At 46.0% G+C, this 18,808-nt stretch overlaps 1 protein-coding gene across 1 annotated transcript in view; it reads right to left on the reverse strand.

Moving 5' to 3' along the window:
* Positions 1-6,220, reverse strand: part of Alox5 (arachidonate 5-lipoxygenase) — a 51,039-nt gene extending 44,819 nt beyond the window's left edge. Inside the window, exon 1 of the mRNA XM_051155149.1 lies at positions 6,040-6,220. Coding sequence (XP_051011106.1) covers positions 6,040-6,189 — 150 coding nt within the window. The 5' untranslated portion in view covers positions 6,190-6,220. The remainder of the gene's footprint in view (positions 1-6,039) is intronic.
* Between the last annotated feature and the right edge of the window lie 12,588 nt (positions 6,221-18,808).

Raw genomic sequence — 18,808 nt, forward strand, 5'->3', positions numbered from 1 at the left:
AACCATATGAATGCTGCAGTGCATTCATAGCTCCAGTGCCTGTGGAGTGAGAGGAAGAAGAAGCCGAACCTATATGCTCAAGACCTGGGCTCCAAACTGGAGGGCATGGGGAACTCTTGTAAGGATGAGGGGCAGTGGGAGGGGCTGGCAGTGCATGCAGAGGAGAGGGAAGTCGGCTTGTGGTCAGGACTAAAGGGCAGCCGCCAAGAACGCCTGGACCCAGCCCTAGGCCAGCTGCTCTTGAGGAAGTGGCTTTCCTGTGGCATTGAGAGGCTGGAGAGGATGTTCTTGAGGGTGGGAAGAGATGACATCAGGAAGATTGGGGTGAATGAAGAGAGGGTGTCCATTCTAAAGTAATAAGAAAGAACTGAGGAGAAAGCTATGCATTTTGAGACTATCTAAGCAGCTACAAGTGGTGACCCAAAAGAAGATACTGCGTGGTGGTGGCACACGCCTATAATCCCAGCATTTGGGAGGCAGAGACAGGCAAGTCTCTATGAGTTGGAGGCCAGCCTGGTGTACAGAGCGAGTTCTAGGACAGCCATGACACAAGAAATCATGAAATTTGCATGTAAAGGGATGGAACTAGAAAAGATCATCCTGAGTGAGGTAACCCAGACTCAGAACGACACATACGGTACATGCTCACTTATAAGTAGATATTAGCCATATAACTCAGGAAAACCATACTACAGTCCACAGACCTAAAGAAGCTAAGCAACAGCCAGGCATGGTGGTGCACGCCTTTAATCCCAGCACTCAGGAGGCAGAGGCAAGTGGATCGCTGTGAGTTCAAGGCCAGCCTGGTCTGCAAAGCGAGTCCGGGACAGTCAAGGCTACACAGAGAAACCTGGCTCAAAAAAACAAAAACAAAAACAAAACAACAACAACAAAAACGAAGAAGGAGGAGGAGGAGGAGGAGAAGCTAAATACCAAGGAGGACCCTAGGGAGGATGCTCAATTCTCATTCAGAAGGGCAACTAGAACAGACACCGGAAGCAGTTAAAGAGAAGGAACAGGAAGGGAGCCTACCATAGATGTCCTCTGAAAGACTCCACCCAGCAGGGCATCAAAGCAGATGCTGAGACTCACAGCCAAACTTTAGGGCAGAGGGCAGGGAGTCTTATGGAAGAGTTTGAGGCTAGAAGGACCTGGAGCGGACAGGAGCTCCACAAGGAGACCAACAGAGTCAACAAATCTGGGCCCGTGGGGGCCTCCAGAGACTGATGTACCAACCAAGGACCATGCACGGAGAGGACCTAGATCCCCTGCTCAGATGTAGTCAGTAGGCAGCACAGTCTCCATGTGGGTCCCATAGCATGGGGAGCAGGGGCTGCCTCTGACTTGGACTCTCTTGCCCACTTGTTGACTTCCCCCTTGTGTGGTGGCCTTGTCACACCACAGAGGAAGAGGATGCAGGCAGTCCAGATGAGACTTGATAGGCTGGGGTCAGATGGTAAGGAAGGAAGGCTCCCCCCCTTTCTGAGAACTAGGGGAGGGTGGAGGGAGGGGGAAAGGGAAAGAGGATGGGACTGGAAGAAGATCAGGGAGGGAGCTACAATTGGGATGTAAAGTGAACAAATTAAAATAAAAACAAATTAATAAAAAAAAGAAAAACAACAACAACAATAAGATACTGAGTAACATTTCTGAGGGAAGAGAGGCCGACCCTTCAGCATCCTATAGTACAGTCACAGGAAATAGGACCTTACAGACCCTCAACTCTGCCTGGCTAAGGACCTCAGGAATGCACTGGGACGACGTCACTGGGCTGTTTTATAGGGACTTAATCTGCTTTCCAGTAGGATCTCCCATAGGAGATGGTGGTCAGCCCTGTAGTCCGGCTTATCTCTGCTCAGCCCAGCAACTTCGCTGACTTGGCTTCAGGCCTAGATGTGACAGGAGATAAACAAGAGCTGAGTGGTTCAGTTGGAACCCAGAAACTCTTAAGAGAGAAATATGCTGTTTGCGGGTCTAGAATTGTAGAGTATAGCTAGAACAAGAGTGCTTGGCCTGGGGGCTCGGTGAGTGCTGTGCAGGTGTGTGTGTGTGTGTGTGTGTGTGTGTGTGTGTACAGTCACTCCATTTTACAGGTGTATCGAGGCTCAGAGACGGCAAGCAGTGGTGCGCAGAGAGTGGGGAGGAGTGGGCAGGAGGTTTCAGACATGGGGAGCTGGGAGGACAATGGTCTCAATCTAGGCAATTCACACAGAGGAGAAAGGCTAGAGCCCAGCTGCAGACAGAGGTGCCAGCACTTCACTAGCCCGCCAGGAGGGGCCAGAAGCCTGCGTTCACTCGCTGTTTTTAAATTCTGTTGTATATTTGATTTTAAAGTTTCCAAATGCAGTCATACATCAGCGACAGGGATATGTTCTGGTAAATGCGCTGTGAGGCAATTTTGTCATAGTATATATTTACATGAATGTACCTATATATCATGCTATAAGCCCAGGCTACATGGTAAGCCAATTCTCTTAAGTTTATGTGTGTGTGTGTGTGTGTGTGTGTGTGTGTGTGTGTGTGTGTGTGTGTGTAAAACATTACCGTACTGAATACATAAGCAATTATAATATAATTATAAGTATTTCTGTGTTTAAACATAGTGCATGTACCAGGCAACAGGATACTTCAGCTCCATTATAAATTTATAATGACACCATCATATATATGGCCTGTTGTTGATGTAAACATTATTATTTGGTACATGAACATCCCAGCACAGCGTTCACTGATCAACATCTGTTTGAGCTTTCTACAAGCATTTGTAGACAGTTGCTCTTTCATTCATTCCTCCATCTCTGCTAGAGGACAGCTTTGCGTGTTATTCCCTGGGCACTGTTCACCTCCCTTTATGTGTAACCATTCCGTGGATGGGTCAGAGAGAAGATGGGTCTCTCCCAGAGCGAGGGCATGACCAACTGGGCTGTCCATCTTGGATGGAGTCTAATGAGAAACTGGTGAGAGGAGGGACAGAGAAAGGGGCGGGGGAGCTGGGGAAGAAAAGAGAGACTAGGCTAGAGGGAATGAGAGGCAGAAGGGAACAGATGAGAAGACCAAAAGCTGCAGAGAATGAGAGAGTTTGAGTAAAGAGGATGTGATGGCAGAAGTGGGAGAAATAGAGCTGAACTGTGGGAATGAGAGGGGACAGAAGTGGGCAGGTAGTAGGGGACAAAAGATAGAGAGGGAAAAACACATTAGAGTAGAAAAGGAAGGAGAGTTGGAGGCCAAGTAGGGGGTCAAAATGTGGCCATTGTGGGAGTAAAGGGAGGAAGAAGAGGGGGTGAAGGGTGGGAGGTAAGGGAGATGGACAGCGCGGGAGGAGGGGCACATGAAGGTTAATACAGAAGGAAATACTTGTTCCCCTCTACTATGTCCTTCCTCATAAAGAGGTGCTGTAGAGTTTACTCTGTACAAATACAAGAATATTTGTTATGTTAGGGATATGTAGAAGCATATTGTCTATAAGATGAGTTTATGTGTAATGAATATATTCAAGAGCCATATAGTCAACAGTGCAATACCCTGAGCTTTTCCAGAGTACTGTGGATCAGGGAAAGTAGCCAACTAAGGCGTCCTCAAAATTGCAAGATGTGTTAGGGCTGTCCCACGCAGGACTAGTTTATGGAGCAAGGAAAGCTGTCCCACGTAGGACTAGCTTATGGAGCAAGGTCACTCCACGGCCCATCTGGACTCTCCTCAGCAGACATCAGGGAACCAGGTGCCTGACACCCAGGAGAATCCGAAGGACTCCTGACCTGAGTTCCTGGCAGAACTCTTATGGCACTAGTGGGGGATGGGCAACAGTGTAATTTACTAAAACAGATTAGTACTGTCCACTATTCAGTTGTACGTTAGGAAGGGGTGCTGGGAGTGACCAGCTGGCCTTCTTGGTGGCTGGTTCCCCTGCTATTCATGGTACGTAACACTGTGGCATTTTCCTAAGCACAGTGGGATAGTCTTATCTTCTCAGCAAACATTTCCCTCAAGGTTTCTTTTCTACCTTTACCCAAAAGGGACATCTGGACTTTACAGATATACTGGCCGCAGAATGAGGAAGTTGCTCTGGGCTGTGCAAGACAAAGTATGTAGTAACCTTTGCATCAACAGGAACTTTCTCAAAAGCTGTTTTCTTTTCTTTCTTTGTGTGTGTGTGTGTTTTTTTAAGGCTCTTTTTGCATTCAGCTATAGGACAGAGATTTCACTAGACCTGTGGTTCCCTCCTACCAAATGGAAATATGCGTGCAAATCTCTCTTGAAATTTGCCTCTGGGGTTCTTGCCGAGGTGCTTAATTTCAAGGCCACTTGAATGGCTTTTCAGGTTGGAAGACAGAACAGAAAGAGGTAAATGATGAACAGAACAGGTCCCTCACTTCCTTTCCAGTCATCTGTGATGGCCACACTGCCATTCTCCTCTTCAGGGTAATGACACATGAGGTGCCCTTTGCTACATGGCCTGAGCACACTGATATAGCCTGTGTGTCTCTAGGTTTGGGGAGAAGGAGCCACCCACCCTGAGTCCATGTATAAAGATGAAGCAGTCTGTCCCCTCTCTTTCCCCCTAGATCCTGGGAGAACCCCTAAACAGTGAAAATAAACAAAAGTGCTTTGGAGGTTGCATAGGGTGTCAGCACCCCAATTGAATGCCACATTTAGCCTTCTGTGGTACAGTTCCTGGGGCCAGCTCCCAGACTGGAGAAACCAAACAGGAGATGCCATTCTGAGGCTCAGCAACCAACTTCACTTGAAGAGAGTTCAAGCCTGGTTAGCAGCTTGTTAAATGTGGCTAAGTACCAGGTCCCAGGATAGGAATCAAGCATACTTAGCGTTTGGAATCCAGAAAAGGGGTTAACTATTATTTCCTTAGTTTAGCCTGAACAGATGTGAAGTGAACTTTCATCCAGGAAGTATTCAGTGGAAGCATATGAAACTGTCAGTTGTGTTTCTCACAGATAGTTAATTCTAAGCAATTTCATGTGGGCGACTCAACAGTAGAACACATGATAAGGCAATTTGGTAAAATCTAAACTTTTGGGGTTCATTTTAGAATCTGGATGTGGTAGAAGGAAGAAGACACATCCTGAGTCCCTCAAGTGTGTCTGTCTATTGCAGAGTCACGTACTGATCACGCTTTATGTATTTGGCACTTAGTGGGGTGCTGAAAACCATGACCTGTGTGAATTCAGAGAAAGCCATGGGGCTAGAATTGGCACACCAGTAGCACCCAAGCTGAATGGCCTCCCACAGTGCCTGAGTGGGGCTGCAGATCCAATAGACTCTGGCTACCTTGCCTCGGCAGCTACCAGATTCCAGTGTCTGTATTAGGAGGAAAGAAAGGAAAATTTTCTTCCATTTTTTTCCTCCAGAGGTTAATACTCAGGGAGGATGCACCTGACTGACGGGCTTCCCAAAGGTTGCTCTGCCAGGGCTTCCTTGAAATGACACGGGGGCTGGGTGCAGGGAACTACACACCTACAGGTACCTAGGTGCCTAAGGGTGGGGACAGCTCTTAGAATCATTCTCAGCTACCAAATGGGACTCATCAATGACTGACGGATAAGGTTGGACCTAACCTATGCTCAGCTTGGTAAACTGAGAGGCACAGTAGGGATAGAAAAATGATCATGCCCAAGGGGAACTCAGGGCTCTGGATGCCTGTCTAACAGGGCTTTCTGTACTTTGCAGTAAAACAGGGGTCCTGGGTCCTCACAACTCCCGAGTGAAGAGCGCTCTCACAAATTCTGGGTCTTATTTGTGCAACTTTGTGCCTTCCCCCAATGAAGAAGCCAGTCCTATGCAGACCCCACACTGGAAGTCATTTGTCCCTTAAGAGGTCGTGATCACCAGGAAGCCCAGGGTGTTCCACTACCCGAATCCTACTTGCCCTGACAGGCACCGACTCTGGCGCTGCTGAGTCAGGATCCCAATGCCCTCACAGTTGGGTCTCAGGCGCTGGGACAGACGGTCCTCAGGCGCCTGTCGACCCTGGCCCACCGCCCGCTCTTTGCCGCCAGCCCTCCAGTCCCAAGCGCGCATCCTCACCGCCCCACGCTCGAAGTCGTTATAGAAAGCCTTGTCTAGCAAGTGCTTCTCGCTGCAGCCGGCAGAGCCAACGAGGCTGAGGTAGATGTAGTCGTCGGTGCCCGCGAACCACTGGCTGCCGGTGGCCACGGTGACCGTGTAAGAGGGCATGGCGGCGGGCAGTGAATGTTGCTGGAGCTGGCGCAGGAACCCGCGAAGTTCCGCGTGGCAGCCCTGACCCTTTCACCCGTGGCAGCTCTTCTACTGTAGCCAGCAGCCGCCTAGTCTAGCATCTGGGTCTAGCCCCGCCCAGGACTCGGCCCTGCCTTCTAGCTCAGGCTCCGCCCCCGGCCCTGGCCAGTCCCTGACGCCTCACCTCCTCTCTTGAGGCACTGGTAGGGCGGTAATCTTGCCTCCCATAGGCTGAGGCCCTTGTTCCTGTGACCCATCTCTACTTAGCTTTTATGCCTCATTCATTTATGTATTCAGTAGTCAGACGATCCTTTGCTACTTTCGTCTTTATGGCTTTCTGCCTGCCTCAGTGTCCCTCATTGTCAGCTCAAGGGCTGAGGCGGAGTCCTAGCACTACCTATAGCCTACCAGGGCTGCACATATCCCATGCAATGGTTAACTTATAGCAGAAGGTCAGAAGCCCATGTGGAGAGACCGCCTGTAGCTGATGCAAGCGGTGGATCTGGACCACAGAAACTTGATTGTTGGTTTCTTCACAAGAGGAACAGATCTTCTCTTTGTACTGCTGGGGGCCAAACTGGGGGAAATGGTTAGTGAGACTGGGTAACAGCCCTAGAAAGTAGCAGCTAGAACAGGAGACTGCTGATCTGCGGCGGTGGCCCGGAGCTCTGATGGGTGTGCTTCAAAAGGGTTGGGCTTGCAGTGGGAAAGCAATTAAGGAGTTGGTCAGGGCTGGGAGTCTTAGGAAAAGAGGATACCTCTTTAGCGATAGCTAAACTGTCCTTTTTGGGTAAAGATAGACAAGAAACATTCAGGAAAGTAATTGCTGAAAAGGCAGGGAAGGTTATCCCACTGTATTTAGAAAAGAGCAACAGCGTTACCATGAAGAACAGGGCAATCGTTACCATAGAGGCCAGATGGTCACTCCTGGAAGGTGGGTGGTCAACACGCCCTCTGGAATTTACACTGGAATAATGGGCAGTATTAGATTGGTTTTAATAAATTGCATTACTACTTCTTGGTTATTTCTTTCAGTTCTGCTCTTCCTGCCTTCCAATTGATTGGATGGCGTCCCTCCCAGATAACGAAACAATGCATAATAAACCACATATGCAAAAACCCTTCAACGATGATACCCTAATCAGCGTTTGGTGGAATACTAGGAGCCAATGCATTGTCATACCACAGCCTAAATGAGCTGTTTTCTGAAAGCTTATGCCTTCCCAGCTACACAAAAAAACGTTGGCATATTTTCTTCCCTTCTGGATTTCTCCTGTCTTCCTTCTGTACCTCTAGATCTTTCTGAGCAAAATCCTTCCCAGATGTTGCTTCTTCCACGAATCTGTTTGCCCGTCTTTGACTGAGACCCCACTTACTTGTTGGCACATTGCCATCTATCTGTCCCACCAGGATCTGCTTTGTCTTCACTTCTCCCATTGCCTTATGAGGTACTTGGGGGCTGGGGCTGTCCTTGCTCATAGCCTAGTTTAGCACAATGTGAGGTACAGAGAAGCTCTACACAGATCCTGGTTGTTGTGATTTCCCTGTTATTGGGGAACCGGCCACTTGCAGGTTTTGTGGTTGGAAAAGCAGAAGGTAAGGCAAGAGAAAGAAGACCAGCCTGTACTTCCTCTCACTGGTGGCATGATCACCTGACACACGCAGTGGCATGTCCGTGAGATGCTCTGGAGCCATTGCGTTCATAACTGCAACAGGGTGGATCTGCCCCTTCAGCCGGGCTGAGCAGACCTGGCCTCCAATGGTCAGAAAAGTGACTAGAGGCCATCCTGCCTATGCAGCCACTTTCCTCTGCAGATGTGGACCACACCTTATTTTAGCCAGCTTTAAAAAACAAACAAACAAAGCAACAAACCAAACCAACCCCCCCCAAAACCAAACCAAACTGTCGCGCGCACCTTTCGCCGATAAAGGAGACGCGGCAACTCAGGATTCTTCTGACAGCGATTTTATTGTACAGCTCTCTGCAGACTGATGGAGAAGGACCCTCTCCCCGTAAAATCCACGGCTTATATAGGAAATATCAAGGCGTAGAGGGACGTGTCCTCCCGTCATTGGTGCTCTAGAGAATACCTAATTAGCATACTGCCTACGTAAGCGGGTTATGTAAGGGTGACGTGTTTGTGCATGCGCACTGGCCATAAGGGCCTCCGTGAAGAACCAGGAAACGGGAAGTCAGCGCCATCTTGTAATGGCGGACCGGCTCCCGACATCTCCCCCTTAAATTTCAAATTAAAATGCCAAACGAATGCCATGAAATTACCGATCCAGCCCTCCACTTCCTCAGCAGAGAGCGATCAAGGTGGGCACATGGACGGAGACCCTGTACACCTGAAGTCCCGTGCAATGGGAACTCGAGCCCTGGGAGGTGCACAGGTCTATCCTGTAGCATCCTGGTGCAATGGGAACCTGTGCCCATCAGGAATGCTAGAACCAAGATAGTGTCTCAGTGTTTGAGCATATTAAGCCAAATCTGGGGAGATGCCCCTTGTTTTACAGCAAGCATAGCCTGCGCAAGCACAACTCTGTCACGTTGTTGTTGTTTTCTAAATTTGCAGAGCAACCAAAGACAGAAAACTAGTCCCGCCGCCAACATAAGGCCAAATGACCCCATCCCCACCAGGGTGGGTTCCTGTGTGGCCAGCCAGGCTCTGCAGGAGCCCATATCAACCAGCACTGCCTCCAGCTGGAAGTGCGTGCCCAGCACCGCACAAATGTGGAACAGCTGGTGGCTATGGCCAATATAGTCGAAGCGCCCAGGTGCCAGGCGCTCTCTTCCTTCTTCACTATCCTGGTCAGCCGCACCGGCACCCAAATTGGATTTTCTTGGTCCTGTGGAAAAACACAAACAGCTCCCCTGGATCTTATTAATATTGGATCCGGGCCTTTCCATTTGTTATCAATTACATCTTTCCACTGGAATCAAGGAGCTAGCTGTCTTAGGTCTCGTTGTCATCCTTTTATTTTTTATCAACATCACCTTTTCCTCTAGAGGAGGTGCTGATGGTCTACACCTAGGGGCGAATGGCGGATCAACCCCATATCTCTCTGACTCATATTTAGCAGCCTCCTCGTCCAGTTCTATTCGTTCTTCAGGATCTAACTCGTCCTCCTCTGAATCAGATCCCAAGTCCCCGTCCTCTGAAGACGTCTCCTCAGAGGCGGAAGATTCTACTTTAAGATTTTTAAATTCATCTAAGACGGGATACAGCCCACTGGCTTTCCCTTTCTCTCCCTCCTTCAGTTTCCCTTTTAATTCGGATCCTTTTGATTGAGGTTTCTTCCTTTTCTTTAAACCTCTTTCCTTTTCTGCTTCTGATAGACTACCTTGGTGGTCCGCCAAAGCCTTTTGTCCCTCGCTAACTGTCTCTCTGTATCTTTCATCTTTTATAAGACAAAGGCAACACAGCAAGAGCGGACCGTACCACACAAAAGAAATCATACCTTGCAGAAAAGTGCCTAGGCTTCTCACGCCGTCAGTTCTGAATCCTCTTCCGACGAGCAGTCGGGGGTCCTTCAAGTCGTTCCTTCACCCAGGGGTCGGCAGGTCCCGGGTTTCGGCACCACTTGTCGCGCGCACCTTTCGCCGATAAAGGAGACGCGGCAACTCAGGATTCTTCTGACAGCGATTTTATTGTACAGCTCTCTGCAGACTGATGGAGAAGGACCCTCTCCCCGTAAAATCCACGGCTTATATAGGAAATATCAAGGCGTAGAGGGACGTGTCCTCCCGTCATTGGTGCTCTAGAGAATACCTAATTAGCATACTGCCTACGTAAGCGGGTTATGTAAGGGTGACGTGTTTGTGCATGCGCACTGGCCATAAGGGCCTCCGTGAAGAACCAGGAAACGGGAAGTCAGCGCCATCTTGTAATGGCGGACCGGCTCCCGACACCAAACCAACCAAACAAACAAAAAATCAGACCCACAGCCAGACATTATGCAGAGAGTGAGAGATCTTGGCACACTCAGCCCTAAATGGGATATCTCCATCAAGCCCCCACCCTAAGCTCAGAGAACCCCCACATAAGAGGAGGCAGAAAAAAAAAAAAAGAACCAGAAAGGATGGAGGACACCAAGAAAACAAGGCCCTCCAAATCGACATGTGCAAAGCTCATATGAAGTCACAGAGACGGAAGCCTGCATATACAGGGCCTGCATGGATCTGTACCAGGTTCTCTGAGTATGTATTATGGCTCCAGTTCAGAGCTTTTATGGGATTCCTGAGTGTGAGGACAAATGGGTTTCTGATTCTTTGGCCTTCTCCTGGGCTATTTTCCTTCAGTTGGTTTGTCCTGCCCAACTTCAATGTGATCATTTTTGTTTTATCTTATATATTGTTTTGTTGTATTTTTATATCTCCCAGAAGCCTGCTCTTTTCTAATGAGAGTCAGAAGGGGAATAGATCTGGATGGGAGAGGAGGTGTGGATGAGCTAGGAGGGGTACAGTGAGAGAGAAGACTGTAATCAGGATGTACTATGTGAGAAAATAATCTGTTTTTAGTAAAAGGAAAATATATAGCCTCATTCAGGGGAAACTAAGATAGGAGAATTAAATGAGGGGAGGAGAAAAAGGAAAGTAGGTAATATGGGGGGGTCAATTAACACTAAAGGCCCTTGAGAAACTACATGGAAGCCTACTACTGTAGAAAATTCTTAAACTATATCTATATTGAAAGGAATAGTACCAAGCATGTGTTACATCTTGCTGAATCTTTGGCCAAAGGGGTCCATGGACCGCCCCCCCCCCCCCCCGCGAACATCACAGGCTATTGCCAAGGCTATTGGTTACTCCCCACAACCTATGACAAACCCTTTGCTGAAGATAACACTTGTGTTATTAAACATGAAGAAGCCAAGCTGGTACCCAACTAGAAACTTCACCACTATTGAGAGCATCCATGATGCTGGAAGGCACTTTGCCCACCTCTGGAGGAGAAAGGTAGTTATCAGTATCACCCAGCTACAAGCCCTGCAACCTACAACAATGACCTGATTGTGAGACATACTGGTGTGACAGTGGTATAAGTGTTATGGGAATAGCCAACCAATTTTTAAAATTGGATTTAAGGCCCACTCAATGAGATGGAACCATACCTGACACTAAAGTGGCCAAAACCTAAGGCCAGATAGGCCATGGGCCTAGGATAAAACCTATTACTACTATTCTGCTAATGGAACATAGTAATAAAATGACTCCTACCCAAAGATCAATGCATCTTTCAATCCTCATAAAAGAAGTTTCTTCTTGCAGTAGATGGGAATTAGCATAGAGACTCATAACTGCACAATGTCCCAAGAGTGAGAGACTTTGGAGACCTCCATCCTAAATGGGATGTCTTTATTGTGGAGGAATGCTAAGTGGATGTATCAACCATCAATAAAGTGCTGTTTAGCCAATCAGCTGGGCAGAAGGGCAGGAAGTGGAAGGCGGGACTTCCTGGAAAGGAGGAGAAAAGTTTGATGGTTAGGGAGAAAGAGGTTTTTTTTTGGATGGTTGGAGGAGGACGGTGGGAACTGGACGCAGACCGGCCCAGGAGTCATGGTGGCAAGTGTTTGGAATATATGTATTTTATAAGGTTTAGAGTAGTTTGTTTAGTTTAAGAGTAGATTAGAATCAGTTCAGACTCCGCCTGAAGTGCTGGCAGCTTTAAATTACGTTTTAGTCTCTGTGTCAGTTATTTGCTTTGTAGGCCAAACAGATACAAAATACTGTAACACTTTATCAACCTCCTCCCCTCAAGACTCAGTGATCTAAATGGAATGGGACGTGGAAAGATGACTACAAGGAAACAGTATCTTCTAGACACAACAGGACTGATACACATAGGGGCCCACAAAGAGTGCGACAGCACACACAAGACCTTCACATGTTCAAGACAGACAAGAATTCTGGCTCTGAAATGGGGAGTGGACATGGGGGGTCCCACCTCTAAGCAAGGAGGTATTTGCAAATGACACTTGACCAAAAGGGAAACCAGTTTTCTCCAATGGAGTATCACCCACACACTGGGGTAGGCCTCAAGTGCCAGGAGTAGTTGGCCAATACTAGACAAACTCCATGTACTTTTTGTTTTGTTTCGGGTTTGTGGGCATTTTTGTTATTTTCTGGGTTTTGAGTGGGGGGGGGGGACATGATGCTGCGTGGATGGGGAGGTGGGAAGGATCTGGAGAGAGTTGAGTGAGGGTACATATGAGCAAAGTATGAAAATTTAAAATAAAAGTTACAGCCTCAGTTTCTTTTGGCATGTTAACATCGGGGAACCACCGGGAACAAAATTCTAAACAGTAAACAAAAAAGCAAAGTAAATACAATCTCTCTTATGTATTGAGACTTTAGAGGAAACATGTACACCCACTTCGCTCCCTTCCAACAGTACCACTTAGGATTCCATTAGAGCACTAGAATGCAGACACGTGTACTACATTTCATTTTTCCAGACCAGCTCTTCCCGCCCCCTGCCCTAGACAGAGGAGACTCACCATCTCAGCAGACATCCCTGAAGAAGGATGTGATCAGCTCATCCTAGTTCCTTGCTTGTCTAGTCACCAGTTGTGCCAAACCAGGAAAATCCAAAGGATGTAAATGTCCCTGTGAATCTGTTAGCATCCTGGGGAGAAGGATAACGTGGAAATGGCTACCATGGTTCCTTCTGCCTGAGGTCAGAGCACAGTCATCTTATGGACCAGCATTCTCCATTCTCCCTCTGCCTCCTGCCTATCAAAATTGTACCAGCCTTTTGCAGACTGCTTCCTCCCTCAAGTCTGTGCTGTGAGAGATGTGCGGGGCACCCCACAACACTGTACCTTGACCTCCAGTCTCCAAAGACCCAGGTAGGTTGACATGATGGCTGAGTCCAAACATTTGGTCTTATTTAGGAAGACAAACTTAATGAACTTTCTTCCTTTTGGAACTTATAGACCAAACACAAAGACGTTAAAGCACACATTCAACTGTACTTGTGTGTGTGAGCTGCTCTTGGCTCCTCTCTTTCAGAAGGGAGCCACAGGTCTCATTCCCCTGGTGATGTCTGCCCTGAGGTTAGCTTATGTCCATAGTGTGTCTCCAGGGAGCCTGGATGAGCAAACACAAGAGGAGTCACTCAGTCCAAGGCTGAGAGTGGTCCTCCCTCTAAGACCTGCCTTCTCATTGGAAAAGCACTGGGCTTTCTCTTCATAGTGCATTTGTGTTTTTTGTTTTGTTGTTGTTTTGTTTTTGTGATTCTCACATTGCCTATCATCACTTTGTGGTTTTCCTTGTTTTTGGTATGTTTTCTATTAGAGGCAGAATGCTGCTTTGTCCAAATTCTTGTGGTAAGACATGGGTAAGAAGAAAAGAAAATCACAATTAAAAAAAAAAAAAAAGAAGTCTGTGATAAGAAATTTTAGTTGCATCTCTCTCTATTTGTTCACTGCAAAAACCCAGGAAATAAATCTCAAATTACAGAGAAGGAAAATGAAGTGCAGATGTCTCCGAGGTGGCACCATGTGTGTGGTTACAAGCTCATGGCAATTGCTCTTGACATCTGATGAACTGTTACTTAAACTGAAAAGAAAATATACCCATATGAGACAAATAAGTACCTGCAGATGAATGTGATGCTATCTGAGCTCTCATGGTCTTCCCGCTGCTGAGCACTGTGCACCAGATTCAGTTAGGTCCTTTTCAAATGCAAATGCAAATGCAATGGGGAAACAGGTGTGTTAGATTTCCAGTTACTGCAACGAAATGCAAGAGTTAATCAGTTCACAGAGAGGAAAGTCCCAGTCCATCATCATTTCACTCCACTGCTTTAGCCTATGGTGAGCTGTGCATCACAGTTATTATGTGGTAGAGCAAAAACCTCATGCATAGGAAGAAAAAGTGAATAGCAGGACCTGGGGTCTCACAGCCCCCTTCAAAGGCATTGGCACACCATGACCTGAATGGGATCTATTAGGAGAACTGATTTCCATGGATGACAGGGATAATAGGCAGTTTTAGGTAGATAGTTAATAGTATGGTTCCTTGTGACTTCTTAAGACAGCTTAACGGTTATTTTACCTTCTTCCCCCATCTACCCTCACTGTTCTGTATAAGACCCACTCAACCCCTGGAAAGCTAGCCAGTTAACCTGATGCTAATGAAGTCATTGCTCTTGCAGAAGAACCTACAACTGTCACTTTGCTAAGTCAGCTTAATTCTTAACCACATTCTAAACATACACCCCCAGGAAAGTGTAGTCCTCACTCCTCGCCAAGGGACCTTCTCTCTGCCATAGACAGAGACAATAGACAGAAGGCCACAACCAATCAAAATGCAGAGCTGTAGAGGTCAGACCCAACTGAGTCATCAACAGCACCACTCCTGCAGCCAAGGCTCAGGGACTATTGCAGAAGAGGGGGCAAAAAGGATTGTAAGAACCGGAGGAACAGGGAGGTTGCTGTGAGATCATGTCTCCCAGGAATGTTAGACCCATAGAATCTCACCAACATAGCTCCCAAAACTCGAGCTGACCAAGGATGGCATAACATGGGAGGGGGAGGTGTGGGCTGGAGGAGCTCAGGAGGCTTCAACCTTAGACAAAGAACCACAGGCAACGAAGGAAGGCTGAGAACATGAGAAATAGTCTTCCAGGAAAACGCTGGGCATATCTTGAGCAAATATGAAACCTCAAAACCCACCTCCAGCGCCACACTTCCTCCAGCAAGGCCACACCTACTCCAACAAGGCTGCACCTCCTAACAGTGCTGCACCCTATGGGCCAAGTATTCACACACATGAGTCTATGGGGAATCATACCTCTTCAAACCCCCACAAGAAGTAACTATCATGTTACTCTATCAACCTTGTACCTTAGCTCATAGGAGCTTAGTGTTATCTATGGGAATGACCTTTAAAAATAGTTTTAAATTATTTCATACAGCCATAGTGTGTTTTTAATCACACGCACCCTCATTCTTCCCTTTAAGTCCTCCCATATATACCCCTACCTCCTCTCCCTTGCAACTTCATGTGCTCTTTATTTCATTTATCTTTTAACTTACTGAGTCCAAATTTGTGCTGCGTTCATACACATGGGTGTGAAGTCATCCACTGGAGTATGGTTGACCCACCAGTGACCACATCCCTAAGGTAAACTGACTCTAGCCTCCCGTACCTGCCCCAGACTGACAATAGCTCATTGGGCTGCCTGCTCCATGCTGGAATGCTGACTGGCTTGATCTTGTGTGGGTCTTGTGCATTGGTCCTGTTGTGTCCCAAAGACACTGTTTTCTCCTGGTCTCTTCAGTGACCTTTGGTTGTCACAACCTTCCTGCATTCTACTTCATGACATTTCCTGAGACTTGGAGCAAAGGAGTCATGATATGGTTGTCCTATATATGGCTGAGCATTCCATAGACACTCTCTGAACTTTGATTGGTTGTGAGTTTCTAAGTGAATTGATATCTACTATATAAGGAAGTTTCTCTACTAAAGACTGAAAGCTCTAGTCTGTTTGCTCATCCATCCATCCATCCGTCCGTCGTCCGTCCATCCATCTGTCTGTCTGTCTTTCTACCTACCTACTTATCTAAGTATATGACAGTTTCATATTATTTCCAGTGGACAAAATAGTAGTATTGTTTTTATTCCTGGGGGTCTATGCTCCCAGCCACCTGTTCTTGATCAGATTTGCAGCTCTAGATATGTGTTTCCTCCAGTGAATTTGGGTCTTCGATCTGATCAGAAAGCTATTGGTTACTCCCCTAACATTTGTGACACTACTTCATCTGTGGGAATGTACTGTCAGACAAGTCTCAGGGTTCACAGCTAGGGGAGACTACTGATGACTTTTCTCTCCCAGCAACCTACACAGTAGCTTCTGGTACTAGTAAGGCTAACCAGCAAGGAGAACATTTCCCTGTCATCACCAGCTTGGTTTCTCCATGTCCTGTGACCAAAGTGTGTGGTGTCTTCCATATTAAGGTCTTTCCATGAGTCTGGTGGGCAATCGAGCAACAACCAAGGTGTCTCTGGGACTCCTCTAGCCAGTAGCTTGAGGGAAGGCAGCCTATACCACACACTGTGCCTTTTATTTGGTAACCTGTGGCTTTTGGGCAGAGTATTAGCTCTTCTGTAAAGTATATTTACTTAGAGAGCTTACAAAATATTAAGTTCTGTATGGCTTTTTCAATAATCCTTAGTGTTAATTATCTATCCTCAACCTGTCCTGTGGCCTCCTCTCCTCTGCCCCCTCTCCTCCTTAGTTAAGCTCAATTTCCTTAAACTTACCTACCACTTTCTTCTTTTATTTTTGTTCTACTATCCTCTCTCTCCTAAGAAGTGTTTCTCCATCTCTTGTGGCCCTTTATTGTTTCCTGGCCTCCACAGGTGCAGTAGTACATGTAGGCAAGAAGACTGTATATGTAATAAATAAATATTTTAAAAAGATTACTAAGAAATGCATATTAGCAATCAGACAATCAAACTCATGGTCAAGATACTAGTTTAGCTAATTACAAAAAATATGTTTTCTAGATTGATAGACAAAAGATAGCTCAAAATAATTCAGACAAAATAGATAGATGGCTTTTAAAAACCTCAGAGTTCTATAGCATATGGCATTTAAGGATTCTAATAACTTAAGGCTTTTTTTTTTTTTTTTTTTTTTTGACAACAAGACAAGTTTGTTCCTGGCAGAACCTCTGTTCTATTTCAAAGAGCATCAAAGGCTTCACATGTGGCAGGATAGCCACTGGGTGAAAAGTGCTCTTGCATCAATTACAGACAGAATATTGTCCAAAACAGGACAAGCTGGTTGCAGGAGAGTTGACTGCCGAGTTTTGCAAGGACAAGGTAGGCAAGTTGTTTATAATTCCTGTTTCACAGAAAAATCTGTCAACTATTCTGAGCAAGAAGGCTGAAGATGATGCTCTAATGTTGTGGAGAAATTTTGGGTAACTGTCCAGGCAGCCAAATATCTCTGTCATTTCTATACTTTTGAAAGCTACTTGCCTGCACTTCCTACATATTTAGGTAATGTTTATTCCTTCTTAAGTCTCTGATGAGGTTGAATACTAGATGGCTGTAGTCTCACAGTTATTATAAATTGTAAGAGAGTCTTTTTATTAGACTAAAAGGGGGAGATGTAGGCATAAGGTTATTGTGTATTTCAAATGCTGATTTTTATATTCCCCTGTACCTGGTTGCAAGCCTTATTCTGAGAATCTCCTGTCTCAATGTTGTATAAACTCTGTTCCTCAATTGTCACTTTGTATACCAATAAAGCAGCTTACAGCCAATCACTGATCAGGGGAGAGAATAGGGCTGGACTTCCTGCCAGGTAGAGGAGGAGGAGTTAGAAGAAGTAGGGGGATTCCGTGAGTAGATTCAGCCACAAGCAGAGGTACAGGAGAGATGAAGATTCATCTGAAGCAAAGAAAGAACTAAAAGGCAAGTAGCTTGGGATTTTTCGGCAAAGATGGAGTCAGGATAACATAGAGGATTAAGAACAGATTTAAACTGCTCAAGATTGTGTTGGAAAGCTTTATAAACAAATATAAAAGAGTCTCAATTATTTGCGTGGTAGCTGGGTTAAGAGACTAAACTAAGAGAAACAAACACAGGTTTTATAAAAATAACTTGTGACACCCAGCCATGGGCCTATGACCAGGTTCACAGTACCAGGTATGAACTCGCTTCGACAGATCAAACATCAGGTTTGCCCCTATAACAGTTATGTCACTATTGCACTATTAGCACTTCTCACAGCACAATTACAGTTACTTTTTTTTTTTTAAAGGATGATAAATATATATATTGGAGAAAAAAGTCTCTTGGCAGAGTGTGCTTGCTGTTGAGTAAGAGCAATTCTTGTTATACATGAAAGAGAACTGGAGGGAGGAACCACAAGTCAGATTGCAGAGGCACTGTGGATGGTACTCTGTTCTCAACTTGGTTGTAATTTTTTTTAAAAAAGAAGAATATTTCAGGACTGGCAGATACTGATGTGCCTCAGTGTTCAGGGCCACAAAGAGTTAACAGACTCAGAAGGCTTTTTAACTCTCTAAAGAAGATGACGTCTGTTAATATGTCATCAGAAGGTTGTAAAAAAGGAAGATAAGAAGCCCAGGACCAAAGCACCTAAGATTCATTGCCTTGTTAATCCATGTGTCCTGAAACACAAATGCTGATGTTATTGTGCTGAAGGAACACACTAAGAAAAAGGAGGAGGCAGCTGCACAATGTGCTAAACTTTGGGCCAAGAGAATGAAACAAACAAACAAACAACAAAGAAAAGTTCCAGGAACAATTTGCCAAAGCTGTCCTTGCTGAGAGCTTGTACTTCTAAGTCCGAACCAAGTCAAATATAAGTCTTTAAGAGTAACAGATACTGAGATGTTGATAAAAGTCAACTCTTTACAGTGTTAGTGAGAGTATAAACTAGTATTGTCACTTCAGAAATCAGTGTAGAGATTCTGTAAAACACCTAAAAGTAGAGCTGCCACATGAGTCAGCTGTAACACTCCTGTTCATACACTTAAAGGCTTTGTATCCTACCACAGAGACTCTTGCACATCCACGTTCATTGTTGTTGTTGTTTTTTTTTTTTTTTGA

This window comes from Acomys russatus, chromosome 13, assembly GCF_903995435.1.
Source record: "Acomys russatus chromosome 13, mAcoRus1.1, whole genome shotgun sequence".
In the NCBI taxonomy this organism is placed as follows: Eukaryota; Metazoa; Chordata; class Mammalia; order Rodentia; family Muridae; genus Acomys; species Acomys russatus.